Genomic DNA, 26,716 nt, shown 5'->3' with positions numbered 1-26,716 from the left:
CTAATGACTAGAAAGTTGAACCTCTCAGAGTTCCCATCATTATGTCATATGCTATTTCTATATTGAAATAAATATCCTCCCAAATGAAACTATACCCATCAAAATGACAGAAATGAAAAATAGATACAAGAAAGCAAAACATTAATTTAGTATCTTTTACTTTAAAATGATCATAACCACCAAATCATTCTATTTTTAGAAAAATACATTCTTTTTGAAGTGTTAGGAACCATGATAACTATTTATGCTTAACTTTAAGTCCTAAATGACCAGTATGTGTATTAGATAAATGGACACAAAGCAAGGTCAGAAGGGTGACTGGGTATGGCAGGAAGGGCAGTACTCCAGCAACTGCGATGGATAAATGACAATGAGTTCAGATAATGGCTTCTGATAAAACCATTAAAATAATGCTTATTGAGTACTTGATAACATGAGGAAATGCTTAAGATATAGTTTTTTTCAGAGAAAAAAAGGCAAAACAGGAAAAAGATATATGGAAAGCATGACTTCAACCAGACATATAGATACTTTCACTTTATGCTTTCTTGAGACAGGATCTCACTCTGTCACCCTGGCTGGAGTGCAGTGGCATTATTATCTCCGCTCACTGCAGCCTCAACTTCCTAGGCTCAAGCAATCCTCCCACCTCAGCCTCCTGAGTAGCTGGAATTTCAGAAGAAATTCTGAATAGCTGTATTTTCAGAAGACACAGGGTTTTGCCATGTTGCCCAGTCTGGTCTTGAATTCCTGAGCTCAAATGATCTGCCTGCCTTGGCCTCCCAAAGTGCTGGGATTACCGGTGTGAGCCACCGCCTCTACTTTATACTTTCTTGTAGAAATAGACTGTATTACTGATTCCCCACCCACACCCTCTTTTTGGATATCCCGCCCCTCCTCGAATCTTTGTAAAGGGCAGCACTACAAATACAGGGACAACTAGGGAACTCTACCCCCACTACTAGGCAGATCAGATTCTCTATCCTCCTAACTGAAAATGACACAGAGTGTTGGATAGACTTTTTGCAGAGGAGCATCTGTATGGAAAGGTCCAGTAACACACTGGGACCAGGGGTACTACCAGGGTAACTCAAAGACTCGGAGGCTGGACAAGCCAGGAGCATGTGCCAACGTCCATCTGTAGAGCGAAGCACAAACATGGAGCCTAAGTCCAGAGTGATGGCATGCAGGAGAGAAAAACAACCTCCCAGCCCAGTCTTTCCATGGTGTGGTCATATTTTGAGTTCTGTACTTAGGTGTCTATGAGATTGCCTACTGTATTCTTAATATAAATCCCTCTTAACCAGCCTAGAATAGGTAAGATAAATGTACTGGCTTGACATGGCTGGAGTGCAATGGCGTGATCACAGCTCACTGCAGTCTCAACTTCCTGGGCTCAGGCGATCCTCCCACCTCAGCCTCCCGAGTAGCTGGGACTACAGGCATGAGTCACCATGCTCGGCTAACGTTTGTATTTTCAATACAAACGGGGTTTTGCCATGTTGCCCAGGCTGGTCTCGAACTCCTGGACTAAAGAGATCTGCCCGCCGTGGACTCCCAAAGTGCTGGAATTCCAGGCATGAGCCACCATGCCCAGCCTTGACTTTGAAATACATGTTGTACATCTAGTCAGCAGTGAACTCTGAGGGAACACCAAAGATGAAGAGAATGAGAGAAGAGATATCTCCAATTAAAGGAGTTAAGATGAGAAGCTTGAATGCATATTTTAAAAAGTCACTGTAGGCTGGGCACAGTGGCTCATGCCTATAATCACAGCACTTTGGGAGGCTGAAGTGGGTGGACCGCTTGAGTCCGTAAGTTTGAGGCCAGCCTGGGAAACATGGTTAAAACTCCATCTCTACAAAAAATACAATAAATTAGCTGGTGTGGTGGTGCCTTTGACCCCAGCAACTTGGGAGGCTAAGGTGGAAGGTCAAGGCTGCAGTGAGCTGAGATTATACCTCTGTACTTCAGCCTGGGCAACAGAGATCCTGTGTTAAAAAAAAAAAAAAAAGTCACCGTTTTGGGGTTTCTCTGGATGAAACCTGTTTCCATTAAAAAAAGGTGGGGGGTGTGGAGACAGTATGTATTACTGATTCAAAATCAAAACCAGATGCTTAAAGTAACTGTTATCTATTGTTTCAAAAACCAAGCTCAGAATTATTAAAAGTCAGTTTCATTGGAGTTTTTCTTAAGCTATGCTGGTGGTATGAAAGACTTTGTTCCGAGCTGAAGCAGCAACAAACATGTTATCAGAAACATAAGCTCAGGGTAACTGGAGTCTGTATTTTACATACATTTCAGGGAAGTTAACAAAGGTTAGTTTGAAACAGTATGACTATGGGTGACTATGTATCCATCTAATGATTTCTGCCAATTACCAACCAGAACCCTTATGGGAAGGCCTAATAACTTCTTCAACTCACAGGCAACAACGATCTGAACAACTTTCCCCCAGATGTTAAGGTTCAGTTATATGAAGGGCTCTTCCTCAATCCTGAGTACATATGCAGGAGAAGTGCAGAGGCATGCACCATTCGAAAACCAAGGGAAAAGCATGGGTACATTGCAAAGGATTCAATATTTTAAACCAAGAGAACACTAAGGAACAAGCTCTTTCCTTCTACAGTGGCAGTGTGGACTCTAGAATTAGAATTTTCTTGTTACAAGTTTTCACTTAAGTAGTTCACTGCCTTTCTGCTGAGCTCTTCTATGGAAGAGGGCTGTAGGTAGCCACTGTGCCCCCAGCTGGAACAGCACGATCCTAAAGCACTGCTTCCACAAGGAATCGCAGTGGCCCACGCCATGTGGCTCAACCAGCCAGCCCAGAAGATCTGCAGATTCAAGCACACTGCATTGCCCTGCACCCTGCATCTGGACCCATTTGGCCCGTGGTAAGGTGCCCCACAGTGAGGTATCACACCAAGTACAAGCTGGCAGGGGATTCAGCTTAGAAGAGTTAAGGGTGACCAGCATCCACAAGACAGCGGAGTAAGTCCACCATGTCCCTGCAGGCCAATGTTCAGCACCTGAGGGAGTATGACTCCAAGCTCATCCTCTTCCCCAGGAAGCCCTCAGCCCCCAAGAAGGGAAACAGTTCTGCTGAAAAACTCTCAGCCACCCAGCTGACAGGACCAATGCCCATACAGAACGCCTGCAGGAAGGACAAAGTCGGAGACATCCGTAAGAACTTTAAGGTATTTGCCAGTCTTCACATGGCCTACATCAATGCCCAGCTCTTCAGCATATGGGCAAACACAGCTAAGGGAGCCACAGAACAGGATGTTGAAAAGGTAGAACGAAGCCCTGTTGGGGACTTGGAATAAATCAGCAGTAAAGCTGGGTCTCCAAAAAAAGAAAAAAGCAGTTAACCAACAAACTCTCTGGGAGTTCAGAAATCAAGTCCAAGAAGTAGAAACGTGACTATCCGTTACAAGCTATTTTTTATATCCTTATTGTAAAGAACAACATATTTACAGGTTCCCGGGGTGCCACAGAAAGGACACACAAAATCAATCACAAACCGGGCACGGTGGTTCAGAGGGAACCACAGATGAGTGAGGTGGCAGAGTATTCTAAAAGATGTTATGTGAACCTTTTCTTATAAAAAGAATTTCAAAAATTAAACAATGAAGTACATAAGAGTTACCAACACCTTGACCGGATGCAGTGGCTCCTATCTATAATCCCAGCACTTTAGGAGGCCAAGACAGAAGAATCACTTGAGACCAGGAGTTCAAGACCAGCCTGGGCAACACAGTGACACCCTATCTCTATTTGAAAAAAAAACTTACCAGCATCTATGGAACAGGCAATTCTCACACTGTGTGCCTGCCCATGGCAGACAAGGGAAGAGATAGACATGTTGGGCAGGAAGCTGGGGTCAGGATCACTGCACTGTACAGGTGGCCAGCAAGAAAAGATACAGGGTAGGTAGGCTCATACACTGCAACTTTGTTAACTTGAGAAATCAGGCATCACAGTCACCTCCACTCCTCTCTTCAGCAACCCAAGTTCATAAACACTGTTTTCTGTGTGGTTTTTTTTTTTTTGAGACATTGTCTCACTTTGTCACCCAGACTGGAGTGCAGTGGCACGATCTCAGCTCACTGCAACCTCCGCCTCCTGGGTTCAAGCGATTCCCCTGCCTCAGCCTCCTGAGTAGCTCGGACTACAGGTGCCCACCACCATACCTGGCTAATTTTTGTACTTTTAGTAGAGACGGGGTTTCATCATATTGGCCAGGCTGGTCTTGAACTCCTGACCCTGTGTTCCTCCCAACTCAGCCTTCCAAAGTGCTGGGATTACAGGCGTGAGCCACCGTGCCCAACCGATAAAACACTGTTATATAACCAAGTTGCCTTTCCTTTTCCTTGCTTTTTTTTTGCCTGGCCCATCTCTAGGTAAGAACTTCTTCAGTCACTCACCCTAGCCTCCACCATGCCCTCACCTGTCTGACAATGCTCTGGATCAGTTTGTCCATGGTAAAGGCAATGTAGGCATGAATGGTGAACATCTCTCTCAGCGAATCTTCATACTGTGATGAGTCTATGTTGCCATCCAGCAGGCTCCGCACCATGTCCAGGAAAGCTGGGTAATAATCTTCTACATCAACATCCACTGTGGGAGAGATGGGATAGGTGAGGGCTTACCCTGCTAAGAAAAGACTAGGGATCGAGTCCAGGGCAAATCCCACAGCTGGCCTAAATGGTATTTGAAAGTACGAACACTAGGTATTTAAAACGTGCTCACTCATTCCATCGTAAACAGACATGAATTCCGACAGGTGACTACAGTCACCAGCACTGTCTATCAGAGAGTGACTCTGCAACTTTAACAGTGGCTTCTAATATTCTGACTGACCATGCTAGAAACTTCTTTATGGTACTGCCGGAGATGAAAATATCCTAGGGAAGCCAGTCCTTCAAAGAGTTGTTGGCTCCCCTGCTGAGACGAACCTGCTCTCCCAGACTGCACAAGAGAATTCCTCACATGGGTCACTTGCTCATAAAGCTATTTCAATGAAGCATAAAGTACAGATGAGAAAAGGCAGACAGAGCCATACTCCAGCACTGGGAAATCTCTTGGGAACAGAAAAACAGGAGTGCAAATTAAATCCTTTATGAATAATGAAGTCATCTGCATTTGTCAAAGTCCTTTTGTTTAAAAATGGATTCGCAACATTGTATTTCACAAATTGCATTAAATCATCTCTACTTGCTGCACATGAATCATTTCAACCACTAGCTAGAATAAATCTCATCAGTTGTTAGAGACATTTGGCAACTAGCAGAGGGCACAAGGAATGTTAAATAATTCTACTGTTAGCTTACTAAAGACCCATTTATATATAAAGTTCAAAAATAGACAAATCTAATCGCCAGTGTTAGAGTGTCAGAAATCAAGAAAGTGGCAAAAGGATTGATTATTGGAGTACTGGTTATGTCTCTTTCTTTCTTTTTTTTTTAAGATGGAGTTTTACCCTGTCACCCAGGCTGGAGTGTAGTGGTGTGATCTTGGCTCACTGCAACCTCCGCCTCTCGGGTTCAAGTAATTCTCCTGCCTCAGTCTCCTGAGTAGCTGGGTTACAGATGGCCACCGCCATGCCTGGCTAATTTTTGTATTTAGTAGAGACGGGGGTTTCACCATGTTGGTCAGGCTGGTCTTGAACTCCTGACCTTGTCATCAACCCGCCTCAGCCTCCGAAAGTGCTGAGATTACAGGCATAAGCCACCGTGCCCAGCCATGTTTCATTTCTTGAACATGGATATCTAGTCTGTAAAATCTCACTGAGCTGCACAATTCTGATTTGTATACATATATATGTTGCACTTTTTTTGGGGGGGTAGAGATGGGGGTCTCACTATTAACCAGGCTGGTCTCAACACTCCTGGCCTCAAGTGATCCTCCCACCTTGGCCTCCCAAAGTGCTGGGATTACAGGTGTGAGCCATTGCACCCGGCCTATACACTGCACTTTAATAAAAAGTTGACTGAAACAACTGGGTTGAATTTCATCACAGAGTATCATATTGCTCAGGCCCATAAAATGGGTATGGGCTATAGATGCCAAAATATATCACTGCTATGAAAACTGCCTTTATGCCAGAATAAAGCTTTGAGTCTAAACCACATACTTGCCCAAACAAGCTATAAGTGTGAGGGTTGGCATTACCACACAAGACAACATTATGTAAGCCTCAAACCAGGTTAAGTCAGTGGTCAAGCCAGGAACAGGCCATTTTATTTCTAATTTCTACCCGAGTAGGTGGAATCACCACAATTAGGTCTAAAATTTCTATCTTTCAAGCTAGTACTAGTCCAGATAAAAGCTTTTAGAATTAACTTCCTTGTCATTAGCTCTTCAACAGATAGAGGCTAGGGCCATATCTGGGTTTCCTACATCAGCAACACTTTAAAAAAGTGATACACTCCTCAGATTGGCGATTTCCTTAAGAGCCCAGAAGAAATGCTTCATGAAAAAGCTTTTGGCTCATAGCTCAAGTACCTAATTTATGAAGTGAACTGGAAGCAGGCAGCACAAAATTACACAAAGCACGTGACAGCACCCTGAACCCTCACTCACTTCCTTTTCCTCAGTTCTACATCTTCACCCCTGTTCTGCCTATTCTCCATGTCTCATCACCTCTTGAGTTCCAGTCCTCTTTCCATAAACTATTTCTACATATTAGGAAGGAGCCATAAACCCCACTGGTTAAACAGAAGTCCTGCCCAAACAGAGAAAATTCTGTTTTAAGCACTAGGAATTTCTGTTCTGTCCTGGATAGAAATGGACTGTGACATTTTAGTCCCTGTCTGTACTTTGAAACAGCTGGTAGTAACCCAGAAATGTGCCATTTGGGAAATTAACTGTGATATCCCCTTCCCTGGTGTGCCCCCAATACCAATCAGTGACCAAATGTCCATGATCTAAGCCCTGGATAGGATAGTTTGCACAAAGCAATGCCACAAAGCAACTAGCACCTCCATTTTGAAGATAAACAGGTTCAGAGAGTTTAACTAAGGTAACACAACCAGTAAACTGCAGAGCCACGATCTGAACCCTACACAGACTCTAAGGCCTGGGCACTATTAATAAATGAAGCAGTCCCGAGTCCAGGTGGCTCTAAGGTCCTCAACCTCACATATCCTCTGTAAATCAGAGGTCTAAGCACTCACTAGGTTCTTTGAGACGTAGCTGAATGGCAGGGCTGTCACTCTTGTCTCGCTTTATGCCCAGCACTTCCCGTTCCCATTCTCTCTCTCGGTTTTCTTCTTCAATTTGCCGTTCAGCTTGGGAACAGATCCGTAGCAGCCTCAGGCAGAGAATCTGGTGCAGTCGCATAAAAATATACCAGTTGTTATTGACATAGAAGAGGTTGTATACTTCATCCATTCCTCTTAATTTTTGAGCTGCTGTGTTACTGAACAGTAACTTGGACTTAGGGGGACTGCCCCCAACACCATTGTGCTTCTTAGCTGCCCCTGTGGCTTCATCTATATCCATCTCTTCTTCTTCCTCTTCCTCCACATCCGAAAGATCACCTCTCTGGGCAAAGAGCAAATCTGGAATAAAATGATGCATGATTTGCTTTATCTTATATTTGTCCTCCTTCTGAATGCCTGTCTGCCTCTTCACATGATGGATAATCAGAGCAGCAGCATCTTCCAGTATTTGTTTGTCTTCATATGCAAGTGAGAGGTGGGGCCCAACAGGTACACCAGCATTCTCTTCCGTAGCCTGCTCTTGCCTCTGACGGGACAGAGACATGAAAGTATTCTGTGAGATGTCTACAGCAACAACATGCCTAAGAGACCACACCAGCCATACATCCCATTATCCACCATAGTGTCTATATTTTTCTAATCAATAACTTAGGACCTGGGGCTAGAAGCGGTGGCTCAACCTATAATCCCAGCACTTTGGAAGGCCAAGGAGGGTGATCACTTGAGGTCAGGAGTTTGAGATCAGCCTGGCCAACATGGTGAAACCACATCTCTACTAAAAATTCCAAAATTAGCTGAACATGGTGGCTGGTACCTGTAATCCCAGCTACTCAGGATGCTAAGGCAGGAGAATCACTTGAACCCCTGAGGCGAAGATTGCAGTGAGCCGAGATGGTACCACTGCACTCCAGTTTGGTCAACAGAGTGAGAGTGTCTCAAGACAAAAACAAAACTCAGGACCTGAATTTTTGTCCCTCATTCCAGAAACAAACAGGTAATGACAGAGACATTGTTTGATGTCAAAATACAGGTACCTTGTATACCCCGATGACTTACAGGGAGAGTGTGACAGAATTGGGACCATCATCTTTCCTTCTTTCTTTTTTTTTTGACAGGGTCTTACTCTGTCTCCAGGCTGGAGTACAGTGGAGCAATCTTGGCTCACTGTAACTTCCACTTCCCAGGTTCAAGCCATTCCCATTCTTCAGCCTCCTGAATAGCTGGGATTATAGATGTGTGCCACCACGCCCAGCTAATTTTTTTTTTTTTTTTGAGATACAGTTTTGTTCTGTCACCCAGGCTGGAGTGCAATGGTGCAATCTCGGCTCACCACAACCTCCGCTTCCTGAGTTCAAGCAATTCTCCTGCCTCAGCCTCCTGAGGAGCTGGGATTACAGCCCATGAGCCACCACGCCCCGGCTAATTTTGTATTTTTCAGTAGAGACAGGGTTTCTCCATGTTGGTCCACCTGGTTTCGAACTCCTGACCTCAGGTGATCCTCCTGCCTTGGCCTCCCAAAGTGCTGGGATTACAGGTGTGGGTCATCATGCCCAGCCTTATTTTTGTACTTTTAGTATAAATGAGGTTTCACCATTTCAGCCAAACTGGTTTTGAACTCCTGGCTTCAAGGGATCTGCCCACCTCAGCCTCCCAAAATGATGGGATCACAGGCATGAGCCACTACACCCAGCAGGACTAACTTTTAAACTTCTGGATTAGTATTTACATAGAAGATACAATATGAGGTCTAGAATTTCCTATACTTCTGGGGTGGGGGTATGAAGGGTGACAAAGTAACATCAGCAAAATATGGATGATTAAATTTATTTATTTTATTATTCATTTTGAGACAGAGTCTCACTTTGTCACCCACATTGGAATGCAGTGTGGCATCATTTCAGCTCACTGCAACCTCTGTCTCCTGAGTTCAAGCATTTTTCCACCTCAGCCTCTCGAGTAGCTGGGACTACAAGCACATACCACCAAGCCTGGCTAATTTTTGTATTTTTAGTAGAGATGGAGTTTTGCCATGTTGGTCAGGCTGGTCTCAAACTCCTCGCCTCAGGTGATCCACCTGCCTCGGCCTCCCAAAGGGCTGGGATTACAGGCATTAGCCCAGTACTGTGCCCAGCCTGATTAAGTTTATATAAGAGCTTCTTTTACTATTTTTTAAATTTAGGATCACCCCGCTCCAGGAATTCCCAATTGCACTGGTTTATGTTTCTATCCATCTCCTAAAATTGAGCCCACATTTCATCTCTGATCCTAGCTCCCAATACTGTTTATAGTCTTGGCAGGCATGCAACAAGGATAACAAAGAGTTTGGTGGTCAATGACAAGTTCTGAAGCTGTAGGGAGAGATGGGACTGTATGAATACAAGGTATTGAGGGAAATAGGCAGTGGGAGAAGTGGAGAATGGAGGCAGGAGGTATAAGTTGAAACGAGGATAGTAAACTAGGAAACTAGTCAAACAGCTTAGGTATAAAGTTTAGATTTAAAATGGTAGAATGAGGAATAGAAAAGGCTATGACAGCTATGAAGCAAGAATCAACAGGTCTTAGAGAGTCTCACCTTCATTTAACGAAGGTAATTTCCAGAAATCAAAGCTGTGCTAAACAGACTAGAGTCCTCCTACAGATGTAGAAAACCCCAGCTCACCTCATCGTAGATACTCTCAATCTCATTGAGTAAGCTCTTAGACCTCAGGACCTTGGTGTCATTCTGTTTAAAGTTGATACCCTGGTGGTCCAGAGACTTCAAGTAGTATTTCTCATTTTGTTCTCGCCATACTTTGTTAAAGCCTCTCTGAGCTTCTCGCCATTCTTCCTCTTTCATCTTCAACCTAGTGAAGTGGGAAGGGATGGAAACAACATATGGGAATTCAGAGGGTTTAGAACAAAGAAATCTGCCAGGTTTACTTTATTTCAAGAAAAGTTAAAGCTATATTAGGTCTGTCAAAATTATTGGCAACTTAGGATGAATGTTATCAAATCTGTCTTGAACTCTGTTTCATGAGGAAATTACTCATCCAAGACTTATTTTGGGGAAATGATTTATCTCAGTCAAATAATTTCCCTAGAACAGTTACTTATCAAACAGCATTCCAAGGAATACCTTTGAGATTTAAGGAAGTCTTCCTTGAAAAAAACAGTTCTCTTCTTTTGCCAGCAAAAATAAAGTTAAACATGTTTCTTTGCTGCAGGATTTTGCAAAATGTTCACAATGCTAATGAAGACATAGAAGTCCAAGAGCAGAGAACGTGCACAGTAATGTTCCTCTGGATACAGTCTGGAAAGTTCTGACCAGAACTGATTTTAATAACCCAGAAGACAACAGACTAAGACCAAAAAAACAGCACTAAAATGGAAGAATAATCAACATCTCAAAAGCCAGAGTTAAATGTTACAGGCAAAAAGAAACCATCAATCTGTGCCAGCTCTTGAGGGAAAGATGAAGGACAAATAAAATCTGGGTATTTGTCAACAATGCAGCAAACAAGAATTAATTTTTACCAGATGATACTTAGAGAGAACCAAGCTCACAGCAAAGGATTCAGTGTGGTCAAGAATGACATAGGGCTGGGCATACTGTGGCCTGTGCTATAATCCCAGCACTTTGGGGAGGCCAAAGCAGGAGGATTGCTCGAGCCCAGGAGTTAGAGGTCAGCCTGGGAAACATAGCAAGACCCTGTCTGTATTTAACAAAATTAACAATTAGCTGGGTATGTGGTGGCGCAGGCCTGTAGTCCCAGATCCCTCCTACCCTGAGGTAGGAGGATCACTTGAGCCTGGGAAGTCAAGGCTGCAGTGAGCTGTGTTCACACCACTGCATTCCAGCCTGGGTCAAAAAGTGGAGACCTTGTCTCAAAAAAAAAAAAAAAAATTAATTAAAAATAAAAAAGATTTTAAGTTAATCCTGAGTGGCAGGAACATGGGTGGCAATTATCTTTTCTTTTCTGTATTTTAAAATACTCCCTCAAACATATACACAGAGCCTTCCACCATGAACCTACAAGATTTGTTCTCTAACGTTGGTCACAAAGAACCCCCAAAAGAAGTTCCACTCTGCATGTAAATTCCAACAACCAGGGCTGGGGAGAAAGAGCGGTCTCATGGGACAACCAGGTTGAAAACAAGAGCCTTATTTAGTGGGACACTGACACAGTAGTGAAGTACACTAAAGCACCGAGGGCACATTTGCTCAGGTACCTTTTAAGGACAATTGGGACAGCGATGGAAGGATTCTTTCTCAGACCATCAATGATGTCAGCTGCTTTATCAGCATATATCCTCTGGAGTGCTTTTCTATGGATGACTTCTGATGTGCCCCCAAGGGTGTTGTCCAAGCGAAATTTGGCTTGTTCCTCAGCAGACAAGCGGGAAAGCTTCTTCTGTATTGCTTCCAGAACCCGGATTGTTGCCAGATTGGTTTCTAAAACTACATCAAGCTGAAGAGGAAGACAAAGGTATGCTTAGGACCCAAATCAGAATAGAATATAGTGGTTAGACGAATAAGGTAGGGAGTTGAACTCCTTGGATTTGAATCCTGGTTCTGCCTTACTAGCTGCATAAGGCTGTTTCCTTACCAGTAAAATAGGGATAACAGCACCTATTACTCTAATAAGCTTCTTTTTGGATTAAATGATATAATCTACATAAAGTATTTAGCACAATGCATGGCACTTTAAGAACCATAGGACTGAGTCAGTAGTCTACAAAGCAGAAAAAAAAAAGAACCATAGGATTAAGTTGGATACATGGTAGTTATTACCTCCATCACCACCAGTGTGTGCCTTGCTTAGGACTACTGATCTTGCACCAGAGGAACCTAACAGGAGATGACTTTACTGATACGTTTCTCTGAACTTTCCTGAATTGCTAAGATCCATTATGAACAAACATCATCAAAACAATCCCAAAAGACCTCTGTCTTGAGAGTTTTTAGGTTTAACTTGAAATATTTAAATATATTCAAATACTTAAATATTCAATAGCCTTGTTCTGCATCCAGTAATAGTAAAAGCAGTGACTATCATACCCTAAGGAGTTTGCTGTTGCATCTGTGGGTAATCATTTAAATTCTTATTGAACTCCTGGCAACCTTTGATTCTAGTTTTTCCCTAGCATAAAATAAGGTTCTTTAAATGAGAAACAGAAAATGAAGTAAATGGGCCAGGTGCGGTGGCTCACGTCTGTAATCCGAGTACTTTGGGAGGCCAAGGTTGGTGGATTATGAGGTTAGGAGATTAAGACGATCCTGGCCAACATGGTAAAACCCATCTCAAAATACAAAAATTAGTTGGGCATGGTGGCGCGTGCCTGTAAATCCAGCTACTCGGGAGGCTGAGGCAGGAGAATCACTTGAACCTGGGAGGCAGAGGCGACAGTGAGCTGAGATCACACCACTGCACTCCAGCCTGGTGACAGAGCTAGACTCCGTATCAAAGAAGAAGAAAAAAAAGAAGTAAATGAGCAGTCTCAAGAACCTACAGCCAAATGTTTGCAGAATTGTTCCCTACGTTTTCTTGTTTTGAGACTCTGGTAGTCATTTTGTCAATAGTTCTGGCCCCTCTTGCTCTCCAAATACAGACAAAAAGGGACTAAATTTCCTGGCTCCCTTATGAATGAATAGGGTCATGTAACTAGTTCTGGCAAATGATTTGTTATGAGTTGAGTAAAAGTAATGTTTATTACTTCTAGGCTGGAGCATTTAAAGGTAAGAGATCTTTCTGGGCTTTCTTTTCCTTCTAGTAACTGGCAACATTCATGATGGTGGCAATCCCTTGGCCTGGGTCCCCTGTGATTCAGACACGCCAAATCCCCTGCTAAACACCAACGTACACGTAGAATGATTAGAAATTAAACCCAATGGTTTTACAAGTCACTCAAATGTGGGAATTGTCTGTACTGAAGCATTACTAACCTATTTATGATTGGTAAAGCATGTTCCTTCAAACTAGCCCACCCCATCAAATCTTAAACACATGGACACCCCACACTTCTTTCATCTTTGCCCTTGTAGTCACAAATGAGAAATGAGGCTGCCTCTCATTTGCAGGCATACCAGTTGAGAAAGGATGGGAACATTCTGTCAAAAACAGATGCCAAGCTCTCCTAACTCATCAGCTAACCCTACTAAATATAAATAACAAAGAAATGTCTTCTTTAGTTTGGTAATACTCCTATGGAAGTTAAAATCTGTCATGATTTAGTTTTCTGCAAATAGCTGCAACTCCTTATAAATGCTGGGGCAAAGATGGCCAACCACCTGCCAGTGGTGAGGCAGCATGTGGCTGTTCATTAAAAACACACCAGAAACAGCTGAAGCAAGTGTGACAAGGGAAAACTGGCAAAGAGCTAAGAGTATTAAAAAAAAAAAAAAAAAACACTAGCAAGATACCTGTCCACACAAATAAGCACAGCCAGTCAATTTAATGTAACAGACACACTAAATAGGATACATGTCATTTTACCTCTTTAGAAACTAGACTTCCATTTTTGATAATGATAATGTAAACTAGACATATAGACACACTAGGGATTTTGAGCCTACTTTCAGTAGTCTTGCTCCTGATATAGTGGTATGAGGCCCTCTACTACCTCCACTCTTCCCAACTGCTTCAAAATAAAGTCCCTGCGACAGGCACAGTGGCTCCAGCTTGTAATCCCACCACTTTGGGAGGCCAAGGCGGGTGGGTCACTTGAGGTCAGGAGTCGAGATCAGCCTGGTCAACATGGTGAAACCCATCTCCACTAAAAATACAAAAAAATTAGCCAGGTATAGTGGCATGCACCTGTAGTCCCAGCTACTTGGGAGGCTGAGTCAGTAGAATGGCTGGAACCCGTGAGGTGGAGGTTGCAGTGAGCTGAGATCATGCCACTGCATTCCAGCCTTCATGACAGAGCAATACTCTGTCTTAAAAAAAAGAAAGTCCCTAATTTAACCATCCTTCAGGCCAGGTATGGTGGCACATATCTGTAATCCCAGCACTTTGGGAGGTCGGGGTGGGATGATCACTTGAGCCCAAGAGTTTGAGACCAGCCTGGGTAGTGCAGTAAAACACTATTTCTATAACAAACAAAAAATTAGCCACTGGGGGATAGGGGACAAGGGGAGGGAGAACATTAGGACAAATACCTAATGCATGTGCAGCAAAGGTGCACCAAACCACCATGGCACATGTATACCTATGTAACAAACCTGCTCTGCACCTGTATCCCAGAACTTAAAGTTTAAAAAAAAAAATTAGCCAGGCATGGTGGCACACACCTGTAGTCCCAGACACTTAGTGTCCCAGCCACTCAGGTCGGGGTGGGGATCTGAAGTGGGAGAATCACTTGAGCCTGAAAAGTTGAGGCAGCAATGAACTATGATCGTGCTACTGCACTGCAGCCTGGGCAACAGAATGAGACACTGTCTCAAAAAAAAAAAAAAAAAAAAAAAGAAGGAATCAATACCAGAAACACGAAAGAAAAATTCCAGTTCCCATAACAGAGCTGGTTTGCTAACCATGTCAAGATACTTGGTAGGGGTAACAATACATACAGATCTTAAATAATGTGAGCCTCTGGCTCTTCCATCTTAAAAAGCCAACCCCTCAGAGACAGGTATTAAAGATAGTCTTTCACTGAGCATCTCCCATTTCCCCAAACTTCAAATGCCAAAAAAGCTTGTACCTCAAAGCGTTCATCTTCACAACGATAAATATGTTCTTCATATTGAGTCTTCTTGGAACTCACAAAGGTGGAGTCCTCAGACCACGAAGGAAAGGAAACCCAGGTATCATTTAAAACCTTTGGGTAGAAGAAGAGAGACTGAAAAAAAAAAAGGCCTAAAAAAAGCTTTCTGGTGATTAAGCATTCTCAAAGACAAAACTCTAGGGGAGAAACAGCCAACTAACATTACTTCACACGTTTCACCTTCAGCAAGTTTACAAAAAGGTCTTAGTAAGGAAAGGGTTCTGAATATAAGTGGAAAACATGATGCCGGGTGCAGCAGCTCATGCCTGTAATTCCAGTGCTTGGTGAGGATGAAGCAGGAAGATCACTTGAACCCAGAAGGAGTTCAAGATCCCACCTTTACAAAAGTAAAAACTTTTATTTTTATATTTTTAGCTGGATGTGGAGGCATGTGTCTAAGTCCCAGCTACTTGGGAGGATAATTTGAGCCCGGGAGGATAATTTGAGCCCAGGAGGTTGAGGCTGCTATAAGCCATGATCACATCACTGCACTCCAGCCTGGGTGACAAAATGAAACTCTGTCTCAAAAACAAACAAAAAAAATAAAAAAACATTTTATTTTTAAAAAGGATTAAAAGGGTTCTTAATTTCATCATTCACATAATTTCTCAATCCTTGGTACTACCACTCCCTTCCGGAGAAAGCTGAGGACCCAGGGGTGATCCCTGCTAGGGAAGGCCTTACCTCTTTACAGAGAGGAGTCCGTCCAGTACACTTGGGCTGCTGGTAACTCTTTGGTAGGGCTCGATAGCTGGAGCCCAATCGTTTACAAGAGGCGTAATCTATCTCCATGGCAATGCCCTCTGTGGCTCGCTCCTTTGGAAAAGTTTCCAGATGTACAGACTCCTTATAGCCCAGAAAGTTTTTAAACCAATTAAACAACTCAGGGAATTTTCTGAAGAATCAAACCAAAAAGCGACAAGCAATCAGAGGCATGATACAGTTATCCTGAGGTATGACCATCACCATCTGGTGTCAGATCAGAAACCCGCTACCAGGGACAAATTCTTTCCTGCCTAAGAAGCACTGCTTCTGAGCATCTGGTTTCCCCTTTTTCTAATAAAATACCCTCAGATCAATTAAAGTGGCGATAAAAGAGTTGTACTGAAACCAGGCAAAATAACAAGCCATTCTTTTGATCAAAAATATAGCTTTAATGTTCACATAATTCTTAGGTTGTCAAATACAGAAAAGATTCCAGAACTCTGGGAGAGATTTTCTCAATAAACATCCAGCACTGGTCAGAGGATCAGGAGGCCACCAGTCTTGGACATCAGTCAATAAATGCTTACTGCCCTTGCTATTTTTTCATCTCTAGAATTGGACTAGAAGACTTCTCGAGACTCTTTTGACACTAACATTTGAGTCAACTAACTTACCTCAAGTAAATTAACTTTGCCTATCACATACTGTCACAAATCAAATATTACCTGGCCTCCATAACACACATCAGAGCTAAGCCCCTCACTTCACTTACCCCAGGAAAGGAGAGACTAGTTGCACAAGCTCAGCACGAGAAATCACCTCCTGGTTAAAGATAACAAGACAGCGTAGAAAATTTTCATAGGCTTCTGCACTCCGAAGAGCCTTTCGAACCTTATGGAGACAATGGGAAGAAAAACAGTTAAGTGGGGAATTGAAAAGGGCTCTGCTCTGTTGCCCAGGATGGAGAGCAGTGATGGAATCTTGGCTCACTGCAGCCTCCCACCCTCAGCCTCCCAAGTAGCTAGGACTATGGGTGCGAGTCACCATGTCTAGCTAATTTCTAAATTTTTTATAGAGACGAGGTCACTATATTGCCCAGGCTGCCCTACCATTACTTTTTTAAATTGGGAAATTTGTGGCTGGGCGTGGTGGCTCATGCCTATAATCCCAGTGCTTTGGGAGGCCAAGGTGAGCGAATCACTGGAGGCCAGGACTTGGAGACCAACCTTGCTAACATGGCAAAACCCTGTCTCTACTAAAAAAATACAAAAATTAGCCAGGTGGCGACACATGCCTGTAATTCCAGCTACTCAGGTGGCTGAGTGAAACACGAGAAATCCCTTGAACCCAGGAGGCAGAGGCTGCAGTGAGCAGAAATAATGACACTGCATTCCAGTCTAAGTGAAAGAGCGAGACGCCTTCTCATAAGTAAATAGGTAAAATAAAAATAGGGAAATTTAAACTGATATTTGATGACGATAAGGAATCAGTTTTTTTAGATGTGACAATAATTATGTTTCCAAAAAAAAAAAAAAAAAGGTTTTTTTTAGGCATAGTCCAGCTTTGTCACTCAGGCTAAAGTGCAGTGGTGTAATTTCAACTCACTGCAACCTCTGCCTCCCAGGTTCAAGCTATTCTTCTGCCTCAGCCTCCCAAGTAGCTGGGATTACAGGCGTGGGCTACTATGCCCAGATAATTTTTGTAGTTTTAGTAAAGATGAGGTTTCACCATATTGGCCAGGCTGGTCTCAAACTCCTGACCACGAGGGATCTACCTGCCTTGGCCTTCCAAAGTCCTGGGATACAGGCGTGAGCCACTGTACCCGGCCAAAAAAAGGAGTCATTTAAAAAAAAACTTACTAAAATATTTATGGATGAAATAATGTATCTGCAATTTGCCTCCAAATAATCTGGAATGGTGGGAATATATATAAAACAAGTATACTGGCTAGGACTGGAAACTGCTGAAGCTGGATGGTCAGTACATGAGGGATCATTTTACTATTCTCTTTATGTATGTCCAAAATTTTCCAGCTGAGCACAATGGCTCAAGCCTGTAATTCCAACACTTTGGGAGGCTGAGGCAGGTGGATCACCTGAGGCTGGGAGTCTGAGACCAGCCTAGCCAACATAAAACCCCGTTTCTACTAAAAAAAAAAATCCAAAAAATTAGTTGGGCGTGGTGACAGGTGCCTACGATCCCAGCTACTCGAGAGGCAGGAGAATCGCCTGAACCCAGGAGGCGGAGGTTGCAGTGAGCTAAGATCGTGCCACTGTACTCCAGCCTGGAAAACAAGAGCAAAACTGTCTCAAAAAAAAAAAAAAAAAAAAAATCCGTATTAACAATTTAAAAAGTGAGATCTTGGAGTATACCTTATCATATGCTTGATTCTCCAGACCATATCAGAGTTACCCAAGCTTTAGTTCTCTCTCTCTCTCTCTCTCTCTCTCTTTTTGGTGGGGATGTAGTTTTACTGTTGCTGCCCAGGCTGGAGTACAATGGAGAGATCTTGGCTCACTACAACTTCCACCTCCCAGGTTTAAGCAATTCTCTTGCCTCTGCCTCCCAAGTAGCTGGGATTACAGGCACCCGCCACAATGCCCAGCTAATTTGTTTTTGTATTTTTAGTAGAGACAGGGTTTCACCATGTTGGCCAGGCTGGTCTTGAACTCCTGACCTCAGGTGATTCACCTGTCCCAGCCTTCCAAAGTGCCGGGATTACAGGCATGAGCCACTGTGCCCAATCTGTTGTCTCTCTCAACACATTTATAGCAAGAATCTTTGCTAAAACTGTTTTAAACTCTGGTAATCTTGGATACTTCTGTCCTCTGATCTGATCCTTTTTTTTCCTCTATTTACAATATTGAGCATCTTATTATCTAAAACCTAAATATGATAAATGCATAGACAAAGTAAAACCAGCCTGGTTAGATTACCAATCTGGAGTTTCAGTTCCAAAGTAAATATTTAGCACTGTGATCCTTTGGTGAAGACTGTGGACTGTCACCAAACCAAGTGGCTTATCAGCAACCCCTGCTCCAGCCTTCTGTATGCTCTTCATAATTGTTCATCAATAGATACTACATAGAATCTGGACTTTTAAAGCTAAAGATGAAAGAGCATTGTACCTTTTATACTGTATACCCTATTTACTTTTCATGTTTATTAGCTTACACAAAAGTAGACAGAGGTATACGAACCTATGTACTCATCCAACCTCAATGATCTATAATAAACTTTTTTCATCTATACCCATTTCTCCTATCACCACATTTTAAAGCAAATTCCAGTTATTTCATCTATATATAGTATACATGTTTTAAAAAAGTACTCCTAAGAAAATTCCATTACAAGGCTGGGTGCAATGGCTCACACCTATAATCTCAACACTTTGGGAGGCCAAGACAGGCAGATCACCCAAGGTCAGGAGTTCAAGACCTGCCCGGCCAATATAGTGAAACCGTGTCTTTACTAAAAATACAAAAATTTTTACAAGCACCAACAAAAATTAGTTGGGTGTGGTGGTGGGCGCTTGTAATTCCAGCTACTCAAGAAGCTGAGGCAGGAGATCGCTTAAATCCTGGAGGTGGAGGTTGCAGTGAGCCAAGATTTGTGCCATTGTACTCCAGCCTCAGCGACAGACTGAGACTGTCTCAGAAAAAAACAAAAAACAAAACCATTACTCTTAGAAATTAACTTATTTTCAGAAGACTCCTTAAGGCAAGGCACGGTGGCTCATGTCTGTAATCCCAACACGTCAGGAGGCCTAGGATGAGGCTGAAGGAGGAGGATTGCCTGAGCACAGGAGTTTGAGACTAGCCAGGGCAAAACAGTGAGACCCCCTTTCTCTCCAAGCAATTACAAAAATTAGCTGAGTGTGGTGGTATGTAACTATAGTCCCAGGTACTCAGGAGGGTGAGAAGGATCACTTGAGCCCAGGAGTTTCAGATTGTAGTGAGCTATGAAAGCACCACTAAGCTCCAGCCTGGATGACAGAGGAAAACAATCTCTTAAATAAAAAAGGTCAGGTGTGGTGGCTCACACCTGTAATCCCTCCACTTTGGGAGGCCGAGGCAAGCGGATCACCTGAGGTCAGGAGTTTGAAACAGTCTGCCAACATGGTGAAACCCCGTCTCTACTAAAAATACAAAAATTAGCCAGGCATGGTGGCGGGTGCCTAGGGTGGTGAGGTGACAAGGCTAAGGCAGGAGAATCACTTGAACCTGGGAGGTGGAGGTTGCAGTGAGCCAAGATCACACCATTTCATTCCAGCTTGGGCAACAAGAGCAGGACTCCATCTCAAAAAAAAAAAAAGATTCCTTATTAGCATCTAATACTGAGTCTGTTCCAAGTTCAACTGTCTAATTAATGTCTTAAAAATTGGCTATTAGCTGGGTGTGGTGGCTGACACATGCAATCCCAACACTTCGGGAGGCTGAGGCGGGTGGATCATTTGAGGTCAAGAGTTTGAGACCAGTCTGGCCAACATGGTGAAACCCTGTCTCTATTAAAAATACAAAATTTAGCTGGGTGCTGTGGCATGCACCTGTAGTCCCAGCTATTTGGGAGGCTGAGGCTGGAGAACTGCTTGAGCCCAGGAGCTAGAGGTTGCAGTGAGTCAAGATTGCACCATTACACTACAAGCTGAGAGTGAAACTCTGTCTCAAAAATAATAATAATAATAAATAAATAAAATAAATTGGCTTTTAAATGTAGAATCGAAAGACTGCATGTCACATTTGGATCATATATTTCTTAATTCTTACTTTACAGTAGTTCCCCTTCCCTACCCTCTTCTGGACATTTATTGTTGTGATCTAGACTTCTAACACTTGTCTAAAAGCACCAACTGCTCAAGCAGACTTTGGAAATGGTTTGCATCAGAGCTATGGACTCGACAGTCTTGCAGGACTGTCCTGCAAAAAGCTCACATAAGCATGGCAGACAGAAAGGGATCACAAGATACCAATCATGGAGATGTTACACCATCTGCCCTTCTGCAAAACCCCAGAGGCACAAAACAGAGTAAATCACCACAGATCAATCCAGGTCGGTTCCTACCAGTGAGAAGCCACACAGTTGCCAGCTACCCTGATGAAACTTTCCTGCTAATCACCAAGTTGACTCCAAGGAGGAAATCACCCTTAGTTTCTGTGGCCAAACTAAAACACCACACATCATTATTTATGCCAATAATCTCAACTCTGGCTGCTCATTAGAATCACCTGGGTAGCTTTGACAACATGCAAGTAAATCAGAACTCCCTTGGATGCTATATAAGCACATACTACAAACAACTATCACAGCAATAAGATTGTAAGTCATCATAAGTCCTCAAAAATTGGTACAGTCACCGGTACTGCCTACCACACAGACCTGGATATCTACAACAGGGAGCTCCAAACATCTTTTGGGAGAAACATAATACATTTTCTAAAAATCTGTCTCCTGTCCCAAACTGCTTCATAAAACCAAAGCAAACAATGCTACCATTTCTCTAGCTGTGCTAATAGTGCTAGCAGACTCAAAGGACTCATAGCTGGGAAACTATGTTAAATAACAGAAAGTCCTAATCAGTTTGACATCTTTAAAACAAAACCTTCTAGGAGATAAGATGATTTTCTTTTGGCATTAACAGGCAATATCAAATCTAAGTCATTCACCACTTACCTTATCAAAAAATAATGATTCTGTTCCACCACCGTGTTTGCTGGCATCTGCCATAGAAGAATCCTTTAGATTGAGCAGTTTGGGTTTCTTCTGCAAAAGAAGATACAAACATGTGACATTCAAAGAGTGGTTTTCTCCGAATTTTATTTTTGTCGGTGTTCAATGGCTTCATCACTAAAACCACTGATTAATAATTTGAAACAAATGAGAGAACTCTCACCAACTCACCCTATAACCTCAAAGATTTCCACTCATATTTTCTATTTCAGTTTGTCTGTTATGTTTCTTTCTCCAACAGAGTTTCAAAGATCATTCTACCCCCACAAATATTCTCTCCAGAAATGATCATGGCATTACTGTGACAAACTTTTGGAATATGCTTTTTTCTAGAGGCCCAAAGTAACTTTGTTTAGAATCTAATGCCACTGCTGTTTTCCTACCAGTTGAGGGAGAAGAAGCTATCTGTAAAAAGAACTGGTGTACATGGCCTGAAATTGGCAGAAACCAATCGTTAACAATGAATAATATTTCAGTTAAAAATTTATTTTAAAAGCATACTTTTTCTAATAGAAGAAATATCTATCTTGGTCAGCAATATCCACTCAGACTAATTTGATATTTTTCTTTTAAAGGGAACCAACAGGCCATGATATAACCCTGTCAGGCAAGAAGTTACTCTTTTTTTTTGAGACAGAGTTTCGCTCTTGTTACCCAGGCTGGAGTGCACTGGCGCGATCTTGGCTCACTGCAACCTCTGCCTCCTGGGTTCAGGCAATTCTCCTGCCTCAGCCTCCCGAGTAGCTGGGATTACAGGCACGCGCCACCATGCCCAGCTAATTTTTTGTATTTTTAGTAGAGACAGGGTTTCACCATGTTGACCAGGATGGTCTTGATCTCTTGACCTAGTGATCCACCATGCCTGGCCCAAGAAGTTACTCTTAATATCCACCACTTAACTCTCGATGAGGAAATGTACAAACTTTGTGAAAAGTAGCACATTTATTTACCTTGGCTGTCTTAGAATATACTTTCTTACTTGCCACAGCCTCTGCTTACATTGCCTATGGAGAAAGTAGGTGGAGAATTACAAGCCCCCACTAGATTCTTTCCACCTGTAGGTAATCAAGAGTGGGAGGCTATAAATCCAAGCATGGAGTATATCTGCTGAGCTGATTCTTGCTACCCATATAACTAATTCTCTTTATTGAAGTGAATAGAAACATTATGTTCAACTTGCTTTCAAAAGAAGAAACCATTACAAACACTAATGAATAGGATACTTCAAACGTGGTAGTAACACCTACTATGTCAGATCTTGTAGTCAGTCACTCACTATTCATCAGTCACCTCTTACTATATCTCTTCCATATTACAAACTGCTTTGAAATTCACTGAAGAATTCAACATTCAACACACACAACTAGCCTTTTCCCTATCATAGCTGTCACATCAAAGAAGAGAGTAAGCAAAGCTTTCTGCAGGCAGACCATCAGTATTAACTATAACAAAAAACATCATGTAATTTATTACTACCAGGAGTTTAAGACTTCACTCTGCTACAGTCCAAAGGTCCTGCCTTGGAGATTGAGATGATACAGATACATCTTGTAACTCAACAAAGAACTTTGAGCAGGACAGGATTCTAGACCAGAGATCTCACAAAGCACATGCACTCTAGTCACAAGAGGACCTCAGAGATCACTCATTTCTGAAATTCTCAAGAGTATTCTTTCTTAACACAAGGCAGCTTTAAAGCCTCAAATAAGAAGGAGCCAGGCGTGGTAGTTTATGCCTGTAATCCCAGCACTCTGGCACGCCAAGGCAGGTGAATCACCTGAGGTCAGGAGTTCAAGACCAGCCTCGCCAACATGGTGAAACCCTATCTCTGCTAAAAATACAAAAATTAGCTAGGCGTGGTAGCACGGGTCTGTAGTCCCAGTTACTTGGGAGGCAGAGGCAGGAGGTTCGCTTGATCCCAAGAGGCAGAGTTTGTAGTGAGCTGAGACTGCGCCATTGCACTCCAGCCTGGGCAACACAGAGCTACTCCAACTCAAAAAAAAAAAAAAGAGAAAATGATTTTAAGTCTTGGATTAGTAGCAACCAAAACATCAAAGAAATGACAGCTCACTGCAAAAGAGACAGTAAAGAACTCAAAAAAGTACAGTAATCCAAGCAATCAATGTTATTGTAATACTCTTTTGCAAAGCCAGACAAACTGTGCACTGAGTTCCTGTGACATATACTAACTTGCTCCAAATATCTAGGATCCAACCGTTAACGCACTTAAGAACACACAATCACCTCTAGAGTACTTGTCCACTAGAATGGCTTGTGGGCAACAAAATGAGCAGCTGCTGCCCATTCTCACCTTAACTGGAGGAGTGGTTCCTGTAGGGTGTCTGCGGATCTGGCAGCCATTCTGGCTAGGCCTCTGAGGCTTGTTGTTCAGTTGGGGCTTCTTGACAGTGCCTCCATGATCATTTCTCACAGAATCAACCTTCTCAGCAGTTGTTTTGCTTAAAAGCTGATTAAAACACATGAAAGAGATTAATGCTCTTATCAAAGCAAATAAATATCATCTAGGAAAAGTCCCTTTCTGAGAGCAGTTTTCCAATTAATCTAAGATGATAATCTTAAATAGTGTAATTCTTCTAAATAAAACATACCACGGAGCTGTTGGCATCTGGTAGGAATTGTCCAAACTCTGACAACAAATCTTCCTGGTTTTTAAAGAGACGAGCCACCTGGGCATAAACCTCTTGCTCCGTCAATGCTGGAGTGTAGTTTCCTCCAGCTTCCTTGGCATTTCGCTGCTCTTTCTGAGGAATTGCAAATGAAGAGAGATCATACTAAAGGGCCACTGTTTTGAATCCCTCATCTGTGTAAATTTTCTGGAATTACTGTTATCTACTTAGGCTGCATATAAGAATAAAGTCTACATTCTTAGCACCCGTTTTGAGCACAGACTTTCAAGTTGAGAAAAAAGTAGAAGACAGTAGATGACAATTCCTTTCAAAACTAGGGCAGTAAATTTTGGGGAGTCAGAGTTTCACTCTCGTTGCCCAGGCTGGAGTGAACTTCCTTGGCCTCCCCAAATGCTGGGATTACAGGAGTGAGCTACCATGCCTGGCCTAGGGCAGTAAATATTAATGCCCAGGGGACCACTACTAACTGACAAAACTTTCAGAAAATTTCTCCTCCTTCTACTATAGGTTAACTAGACTACAAAAATCACCATCTAACTGTCCCAGATAAAACAGGGCTTCATTTCATGGGCCAGTGACTTTAAAAATCCTGACTGAGGCGGGGCATCATGGCTCACACCTGTAATCCCAGCACTGTGGGAGGCAAAGGAGGGAGGATCACCTGAGGTGAGAAATTTGAGACCAGCCTGGCCAACATGTTGAAACACCGTCTCCACTAAAAGTACAAGAATCACTTGAACCCAGGAGGTGGAGGCTGCAGTAAGCCAACATTGCACCATTGCACTACAGCCTAGACTAAAAGAGTGAAACCGTGTCTCAAAAAAAACTAAAAATCCTGACTAAATGTTGCAGGGCAATCAAGTCAACAAATAAAACTGGTTTTAGGCCGGGCGCAGTGGCTCACGCCTATAATCCCAGCACTTTGGGAGGCCGAGGTAGGTGGATCACAAGGTCAAGATATCGAGACCATCCTGGTCAACATGGTGAAACCCCGTCTCTACTAAAAATACAAAAATTAGCTGGGCATGGTGGTGTGTGCCTGTAGTCCCAGCTACTCTGGAGGCTAAGGCAGGAGAATTGCTTGAACCCAGAAGGCGGAGGTTGCAGTGAGCTGAGATTGTGCCATTGCACTCCAGTCTGGGTAACAAGAGCAAAACTCCGTCTAAAAAAAAAACAACTGGTTTTATAGGCTGGGCGTGCTGGCTCACGCCTGTAATTCCAACACCTTGGGAGGCCGAGGCGGGCAGATCACAAGGTCAGGAATTCGAGACAAGCCTGGCCAACATAGTGAAATCCCATCTCTACTAAAAATACGAAAAATTAGCCGGGCATGGGGGCAGGTGCCTGTAATCTCAGCTACTAGGGAGGCTGAGGCAGGATAATCGCTTGAACCTGGGAGGCGGAGGTTGCAGTGAGCCAAGATTGCACCACTGTACTGCCGCCCAGGGGACAGTGCATGACTCTGCCTCAAAAACAAAACAAAACAAAACGAAAAACTGGCTTTATAAACACGAATGATAGTTTCTAACTGGTTAATTTCCAGTACGAATTAGTGGACACAATAATGGTTACTTAAGTTGTTCTTGGATTAGATGACCTAAGAGGGTAGCCTGGTTAAGACAAGCTGAATGGGCACTCCTCTTACCTGATATGTGTGCAAAATCTCCAGGAACGCTTTGTAGATGTCTGGTTGGCCCTGGAATCTGTTCTTGATCTTATTAACATAGTTGATAGCATGATTAAACTCCACAGGTTGATTGTTCTGCAAGGATGGGGCTGTTCCCAACGAGATTGTCACTGGTGTGTGAGGCTGGACCGGCGGAGAACGTGGGGATGCATATGGTGGAAGTGGGGGAGTCTGCTGACTGGCTGGAGTATGTGCTTGTAGTTGGGAAGGCTAAAAAAAAAAAAAAGTCTTTATTCTCCTCAGGTGCATAGATGAGTTGATACAGGAAAAGTTCAAACTAAAGAGAAACAAGGTGTCAACTTATATCCTTTATTTACTCACTCAGGGTAGGCCATTTTAATCCAACACAAATCACACTGGGCAGCAGTGAGAGTTGTAGAGGGTTCAAACATGCCGAAACAAAAATCTCAGTCTCACATTTTCTAAAAAAAAAACCTTAAAACTGGAGCCATCTCCAATTATAGGGAAGAATTTTTCATATACAATGTTTAAGCTTACTAGCTCAACAAGTACAAATAGAAAAAAATCTCATTCTAAAAGCCTTTTGATATAAAAAAAAAAAGACACCTTAATTGTTGCAGTAGCTCCACATAAAAAAGTCTTCTACGCCAACTCTGTCCTGTAGAACTGAGATGACGGAAATGTCCTTTATTTGCACTGTCTTACATAGCGACTAGCCACAGGTAGTTACTGAGCACTTGAAAGCTAGTGCAACTAAAAAACTGAATTAAATTTAAATTTAAATAGTCCTATGTGGCCAGTGGCTACTGTGTCATATAAGCTGTAGTTCTAAACAAAAAACACCCCATCTTCATCATCATCATCACCATCATTGTTCAACACATCTTCTGCTTAGCTTGATATAATCTGGTAAGTGAAATAACTTTCATAAAATGATAACCACGTGGACAGTAGCACAATTTGACCATGGTAGGATGGTTTCTGTCTGTGCTGTCAATTACTGTTACACACAGTCACTACCT

The 26,716-nt window shown here is 42.7% G+C and overlaps 1 protein-coding gene across 3 annotated transcripts in view; it reads right to left on the bottom strand.

The window, feature by feature from the left end:
- The window catches only part of SIN3A (SIN3 transcription regulator family member A), an 87,405-nt gene that overhangs the window by 14,855 nt on the left and 45,834 nt on the right, over nucleotides 1-26,716 (bottom strand). For all 3 annotated transcript variants that reach the window (XM_078333724.1, XM_009005282.5, XM_035261796.3), the window contains exons 6-16: nucleotides 25,692-25,943; nucleotides 24,008-24,160; nucleotides 23,710-23,865; nucleotides 21,342-21,431; nucleotides 16,444-16,562; nucleotides 15,651-15,861; nucleotides 14,904-15,020; nucleotides 11,436-11,674; nucleotides 9,886-10,069; nucleotides 7,179-7,752; nucleotides 4,451-4,620 (exon numbers count right to left, since the gene is read on the bottom strand). In XM_078333724.1, coding sequence (XP_078189850.1) covers nucleotides 4,451-4,620; nucleotides 7,179-7,752; nucleotides 9,886-10,069; nucleotides 11,436-11,674; nucleotides 14,904-15,020; nucleotides 15,651-15,861; nucleotides 16,444-16,562; nucleotides 21,342-21,431; nucleotides 23,710-23,865; nucleotides 24,008-24,160; nucleotides 25,692-25,943 — 2,265 coding nt within the window. The remainder of the gene's footprint in view (nucleotides 1-4,450; nucleotides 4,621-7,178; nucleotides 7,753-9,885; nucleotides 10,070-11,435; nucleotides 11,675-14,903; nucleotides 15,021-15,650; nucleotides 15,862-16,443; nucleotides 16,563-21,341; nucleotides 21,432-23,709; nucleotides 23,866-24,007; nucleotides 24,161-25,691; nucleotides 25,944-26,716) is intronic.

Source organism: Callithrix jacchus, chromosome 8 (assembly GCF_049354715.1).
Source record: "Callithrix jacchus isolate 240 chromosome 8, calJac240_pri, whole genome shotgun sequence".
In the NCBI taxonomy this organism is placed as follows: Eukaryota; Metazoa; Chordata; class Mammalia; order Primates; family Cebidae; genus Callithrix; species Callithrix jacchus.
This window is presented reverse-complemented; position numbering and strand designations above follow the sequence as displayed.